This window comes from Sinocyclocheilus anshuiensis, unplaced genomic scaffold, assembly GCF_001515605.1.
Source record: "Sinocyclocheilus anshuiensis isolate Anshui unplaced genomic scaffold, SAMN03320099.WGS_v1.1 scaffold70, whole genome shotgun sequence".
NCBI classification, from domain to species: domain Eukaryota; kingdom Metazoa; phylum Chordata; class Actinopteri; order Cypriniformes; family Cyprinidae; genus Sinocyclocheilus; species Sinocyclocheilus anshuiensis.
In genome coordinates, this window is record NW_015542377.1 from 2,878,297 (window position 1) to 2,884,974 (window position 6,678).

A 6,678-nucleotide genomic window follows, 5' to 3' on the forward strand; every position below is an offset into this window, starting at 1 on the left:
AAGGAGAACGTGGTGGGGAGGTGTTTTGAGGGGTGGGTGACGGTGTACGTGCCAAAGGGGATAAGGGGATATTGCCTGCGGACTTCCGGCGGGGGGAGCGGTACTGGCGCTGCAGTTTGGGAGCCAGACCATGCAAAGAGCTGGGTCTGATCTGTCCAGAACTGGCAGGAGAGTTTGGCACACTGGAGCTAGGTGAGCTACTTTGGGATGAGTTCCCACCAACTGCATTAGAGAAAGAGAAGTTTCAAGTTTAAAGATTAACCTTATTAAAGAAATATGAAGATGAATGAAATGGCTTGAGACATGATATTGATTACATTATGGGAAACTAATTACAATATTGTCTGTAGACTCCGCAATGTTAAATTAAATGAGAACATGATTTGACACAGCAATTTGTGTATAAAATCACATTGGCAGTAGTTGGTTTGTATGATGTATATAAAAATATTAAATACTGTTTGCTACTGTGATTACTGTTTTGATATAAAAGATAAAGGCTTCACCTGAGTGGGCAGAGTCAGGAGTGGAACGACAGCCCTGCGTGGGTGAACGAGGGGACATGTGCGTGGGAGACCCTGGGACACTTTCACCTGATGAGACTGAGCGGTTCAGAGAGGACAGGCTACGACTGGTGTGGAGAAGGGTCGCTTGCTTGGTGATCTTACGAAACAGGGAGTTTCTCTTCTTACTGTAGTAGATAAGTATATACAAACCATTAATGGGACAGCAAATGTAAGCCCGAGGAATTGAAATCAGAAGAACTCTGTGGGACATAGGTATTTGGATTTCATGGTAAATGTTAAACTTCACCTATCTTGTCCTTCTCTGGTTTTGGTTCTTTTGTTGCGCCGTGCCATTTTGGACTTGTAGCTGGTTTTGCGTGCAGGGCCAACCTTAATAGATGTATTCTCAAAGGGCGTAGCAGAAATGGACACCTTACTGCCACTCTGCAACATAAAAAGAAATTATCCTGAATATCAATAATTTCTAAAGCAATAATGCTCATCAGATTGTGGCTGTCGACGTACTTTGAGAATGAGCTCTACAACGTCTGTGTGCACGAGTCCATGGACAGGCTCTCCATTAACATGTGTGATGAGATCTCCCTCTTTCAGTCCAGCCTCATGAGCAGGTCCCCCATCCTCCACGTGCTGCAAAGCCATATGTTAGAGCACTCAAAACCACAAATTGGTGCAGTCTAGCTGTATCATGGAGAATAACTGGATCTGCTGTACTCACCCAGACCATGTGGTGCACAGTATAAATGTCTGTGTCTCCCATGTAAACCCTGATGGCACGCAGGGTGAAACCATATTTCTTGCCGGCTCGGTGAATGACTATGGCGGGTTTGACACTGCAGATGGCTGGGGAGAGGTCTCGGCTAGGCGAGGAGTCACGTGATGAGGGGTTGGACGAGAGAGAATGAGGGGACATCGGACTGGCCAAAGGAGAGGCACCATGGTGATCTGAAAAACAAGAAAAAAATAAATTGCACCTCAGTTAAAGTGTGATAGACCGCCACATACATTTTCTTCCAAAAGATAGAGACAGCCAATACAATAAAGTGACTAGTAAGACATGGTCCATGTTCGTCCTGGCACAATATTTTTATTAACAAATCATAAGGATTGCAAAATAATTAGGATTGTTAACCTATCGTCATATCATCCTATTGTTTAAGGACCAACAAAAGAACAAGTCTTGCATGGCAAAATCATGATGATCAATTATTTGTACTTACCAGCAGGGATCATGAGTGAAAGTGTAGTTGCTGAAGCGGACTTGATGACTTTGTTAAGTGGGCGTGACGTGTGTTTCTCCATATCTCCTGACAGCAGTCTGTGGCGAGCTCTACGAGCTGCTAAATCACTGATGGCTTTAGGAGTGGAGTTTTCAGATCCTTCAGCACTGTAGCGAGAAGCTCGATCCAACACATCACCAGAACCACCAGCTGAAATCACACACACAAAAATTATAGATATATCTACAGAAAATGGCAAACTCTCAGAATGGACCAATATGTTGTTATTTGAAATCATAAATCCTATTCATTTTTGTGTTTTTACACCTCATTAAGTCTAGGGCCTTAATAATACATAGTCTTAAAAATATTTTTAACATTTTAAAATACTAGTCCCCAGAATAATTCCACAAGACTGACGTGTGAGTGTGGAATGGCTGATCTGTCTGGAAGTGGAGCCTGGTGTGGTTGGCGATTCATCCAGTCTGAGCTCTCTCTCCACAGGGAGCTCTGGTATGGCCTGAGGCAGATCTTCCCCCCGAGGTCCCCTCACATGGGTCTTCCTGCCCCCCACACCACCATCCTCTTCGCTGGAAATGGCGAATCGAGGCATTTCAATGATGGCCGAGCAGCAGCGGCGACGTACGGTCAGAGGTGGGCTGGAGTCGCTCTCGGTGTGAGATGACTCGGAAACAGAGAGTCGCTTCCTTAGGCTACAAAAGACCAAATGACCAGTTCATTACACCATGTTGAACAAACATAGCTGTATATTTTTCAGAAATATCTGACTATGAAAACTATGATTTATTTATCAGAATAACTTCAGGTGTTTCACTCACATCTCAGGTGAGCCCACCAGCCAGCTCCGGTCTCGAGACTTTAGGCCACTAAGACTGTCGATACGCTCTCCTCCCTCTTCACTCAGACTGCGTTTAGTGGGAGGAGGGGTGCGCTTCTCCTCATGCAAGGAAAGACGCTCCATACTACTATACACCTAAAAAAGGGAGTGATGGAGAGAATAAGACAGATTAAGTTATAAACAGTATAAACTGCTGAGGACACTAGATTAAATTTAAAATTAAGCAGAACTGATACCATGTCTTTATAATTATAACTTCTATTTTGCTATCCTATATATGCTATCCATATGCCCTATTATACTTCACCCTGCTTTGAACTACTGTATACTACTTGGCATAATTATTTATTTTGATTATTATTAATACATAAACTATTAATTGAATGTCTTATATCATTGTTTTTGCTGTCGTTAAGAGTGTTAGCATGTGTTACTTCACACCTTGCTGAATCGTGGTGAACAGGAGGAGAACTGACGGATCTCCAGATGGTCATCATCATTTGTGTCATCCTCTTCCTCCGAGTCCACGTGATGATACCGATCTGAGCGTGCTAGCGGGTCGAAGAAAGAGATTTCAAATTGTGCTTTAGAGAATGTAGGCCCATGTGGTGTGCATCTGTATTGCAGGTAGAGAATAATGTATCTTGTTATAAACTTCACTACAGTCCCTGCTGCCTGAACACGTACTGTCAAAGTAGCTAGTGTCATCCTCCGACTCCAGCTGAGGAATGAACTCTGCCTTCTGCCTCAGGAGACTGTTCCAGTCCAGATCAGTAAAAAAACGGTGCTGTTTCACCTCAAACGCACTCCCTGTGGGACAGGGAAAGAGAAGATCTCTTCAAATATTTCTCAAAAAACAGAGATATAGGATAACATTAAAGAAAAAATCTTCTTAAGATTTTCTGTTCAGGTTTATTCATACACTATTAATCTCAGCAGATCAGTCAAGTCACTCCTCTAAGACTAAACCAGGGAATAGATCAAGTCAGTCTGTGCAAGTAAGTGTGAGTTTGTGCGCTAGAGGACCTGTTCCCAGACGCTCCAGAGGGTTTTGCCGCAGTAGTTTGGAGATGAGATCTTGAGCATCTGGAGGCAAAGCTTCATCACCTTCTGGCCAGATTATCTCATCTATTCAACCACACATACAGAATCATATTTCTGGAAGGACTCTCAACAACATCAGAATTAGGTTCACAGGTCAGATTTCAGAGCATTTTTATATCTTAGACAGATGACACAAGAATAGGCTGATTTTAGGAGTCTATTAAGTTTTTCAAAATTAATTACTGACCGGTAAAGAAGATTATCATTGATTAGGAAAGACGATTAGTAAGACTAATAATGATAATTGACATCACATAACATACAAGTCAAAAGTTTGGGCACTCATGTTTGCATAATATATGCAATGTTTCTCATCATGAAATTTTTAAGAAAAGAATGTTTTTTTGCACTTTCTTCTAGACACTAACCACTGATGACTTGTCCAAACAGCTCCTCAGGCGTATCCCCAAAGAAGGGAGCACATCCCACGAGAAACTCATACAAGATAACTCCCATGGCCCACCAGTCCACTGGCTTTCCATAGCCCTGCCTCAGAATGACTTCAGGAGCTATGTATTCAGGAGTACCACACACCTGATGGAGAGAGAAAGAAAGAGTATCCTTTTATTAACAAAAATAAATAAATACATTAAAAAAAAAAAGCATGAGACAAAATACAAAGTTTCTGTACCTGTTTGTCCAGAAATTCACGGGCATCTTTTTCAATGTGGCCCTCATATAGATTGGTTGTTAAGCTCATTAAACCAATCTTGGACAGGCCGAAGTCTGTCAGTTTGATGTGTCCCATTGATGTAATCAGCAGACTGTTGAAAAACAGGCCATTCTTTATTCTGACATCAGTGAATATAAAAAGGCCATCCATCCATCTAAAAAAATTGCGGTCTAAACCAAAGCCAACTGATCTGTTATCAAGCATGTTTTTGCATTCTTTGAAAGTGAGATGGAATCTAAAGGACAAATAAAAAAAAAGTCAACTACAAGCACAGTGGGTTGGTGTTACGTGTGTTTACTTGTCAGGTTTGAGGTCTCTGTGCACAATGCCATAATTGTGAAGGTATTCCAGTGCTAGAACAGTCTCAGCAAAGTACATGCGTACCATGTCCACAGGCAGAGCCCCAATGTGCTTCAACAAAGTGGCACAATCTCCACCTTCAGACACACATAAACACTTTCAACTACAGCATCACTCTGTGGTGTATCCTATACTGAAATCCTCCATGAACGTAGTCACCCAAAGTTGTACAAGTGTTTCTTACCCTCCACATACTCCATAACCATGCAAAGATGTCTCCTTGTCTCAAAAGAACAGAACATACTGACAACAAAAGGGTTCTCTGCAAATGTCAGGATATCTCTTTCCACAAAGGCCTGCTGGATCTGGTTTCGCAGGATCAGGTTCTGCTTGTTGATCTTCTTCATGGCAAATCGCTGACGGGTCTCCTTATGCCTCACCAGAAACACAGCCCTAAGTGGAGAGAGGTATGCATCACTATTAAGCTTCTAACTGTTTACAATTATTAAAGACAGAGTGATGGAGAGCCAATAGATAATGACAAATTTCAAAGGTTTTAGCATTTTTTATCATTGATGTGACAGTGAAATCCTGTTGTCTTACCCATAGACTCCATTACTGATGAGTTTAATGGTCTCAAAGTCTTCCTCACGTGGAGTTTTAGTTTTGGGTTGAGGCTGAGGCTGGAGTGGTTGTACGGTGGGTCCTCGACTCTGGACATGAACACAAACACTTGGTCTTAGTTGAATGTTATTGTACAGAGTCGACAGAATCATTGAAGACTTCTCAATTCTATTACACACATCTGTGGAATCTGTCTCTGTCTCTGGCGTTTCAGGGTTACCGCTGTCATAGCTGCTCAGCTGGGCCATTTCTAGAGAGCGAGAGCAAAAAGAGGGAATGAAAGTGAGCAGGTGTCATTGAAAAACATCATAAAGTCATTGTAGTTCCTAATTTAGTACTGCAAAACAAATAATAACAGAGTTGCTTCATACAATCCCCAAAAGTTTTTGGACACTTATGTCACACCTAAAGATGTATGCCAATGCATTAGATAACAAAATATCAAACCAACTAGCATTTATTTTCTGCAGATGCCACAGTCTGAATTTTTTTTTTTTGTATCTCATACAATTTTTAAGTATAGCTTAGTGTTCATATGCTTTTGAGGCCACTGTAGGTAGCATTCCTACCCTCAAGGGGGTCCCTGGTGAGGCCCAGCTGGCTGATAATGTATCGAGGGATGTCAGACTTGATGCCCTGACCTTCTTTAGCATGACCTTCAGCAGCCTCCAACAGGTGGTAGAACTCCTCTGGATTAAACTCCTACAACACACACAAGGAGTATGAGGTTCACATGATATGAAGATTAAAATTTGACATCAATCCCCAATCATTTAATTTATTCTAGAAATGTTACTCTTTAACAGGGGTCGGGAACCTTTTTTGACCAAAGAGCCAATTTTTTTTATTTTTGGTTAATGCATTTTTCCAAAAGAGCCAATATATAGTGTTGTCACGGTACCAAAATTTCAGTATTCGGTACCAATACCAGTGAAAATCCACGGTTCTCGGTACCAATTTCGGTACCAAAGCAAAACACAAAAACATGCTAATTAAAAAATTTGACTATACTTTCATTTAATCCAAACTGTGTACATATTTAATTTTAAAGGGCTTTTAAAACCTTCTAGAGTTATTCAGCTAAGAATAACAACTAAGTTAGCTAAAAAAAAAGCCCAGAACTGCTTTTCTGACTGATATGACACAAACAAAGTTAACCATTTGTACATTCTCTAACACGCATATTTTTCGATTCACAATTCATTTAAAAGCCTCTGGTGTGTAAAAATAGTAAATATCATCATGTCCTCCTGTTTTTTAACCATAATAAAAGTTATAGGAGCATTAATTAGTTAATAAAGAAACTTCATTCTAATGCTCATTATATTAGCGTTAGCCGCGCTTATGCTAACGATTAACTACTCTAATAACAGC

At 41.0% G+C, this 6,678-nt stretch overlaps 1 protein-coding gene across 1 annotated transcript in view; it reads right to left on the reverse strand.

Moving 5' to 3' along the window:
• The window catches only part of LOC107692432 (microtubule-associated serine/threonine-protein kinase 2-like), a 183,754-nt gene that overhangs the window by 2,957 nt on the left and 174,119 nt on the right, over positions 1 to 6,678 (reverse strand). The window contains exons 13-30 of the mRNA XM_016491479.1: positions 5,874 to 6,006; positions 5,484 to 5,554; positions 5,284 to 5,393; positions 4,925 to 5,133; positions 4,679 to 4,817; positions 4,339 to 4,471; positions 4,076 to 4,241; positions 3,630 to 3,731; positions 3,291 to 3,413; positions 3,045 to 3,154; positions 2,584 to 2,738; positions 2,165 to 2,457; positions 1,745 to 1,954; positions 1,243 to 1,469; positions 1,032 to 1,154; positions 814 to 950; positions 507 to 691; positions 2 to 222 (exon numbers count right to left, since the gene is read on the reverse strand). Of these exons, the coding sequence (XP_016346965.1) occupies positions 2 to 222; positions 507 to 691; positions 814 to 950; positions 1,032 to 1,154; positions 1,243 to 1,469; positions 1,745 to 1,954; positions 2,165 to 2,457; positions 2,584 to 2,738; positions 3,045 to 3,154; positions 3,291 to 3,413; positions 3,630 to 3,731; positions 4,076 to 4,241; positions 4,339 to 4,471; positions 4,679 to 4,817; positions 4,925 to 5,133; positions 5,284 to 5,393; positions 5,484 to 5,554; positions 5,874 to 6,006 (2,847 nt within the window). The remainder of the gene's footprint in view (position 1; positions 223 to 506; positions 692 to 813; positions 951 to 1,031; positions 1,155 to 1,242; positions 1,470 to 1,744; positions 1,955 to 2,164; positions 2,458 to 2,583; positions 2,739 to 3,044; positions 3,155 to 3,290; positions 3,414 to 3,629; positions 3,732 to 4,075; positions 4,242 to 4,338; positions 4,472 to 4,678; positions 4,818 to 4,924; positions 5,134 to 5,283; positions 5,394 to 5,483; positions 5,555 to 5,873; positions 6,007 to 6,678) is intronic.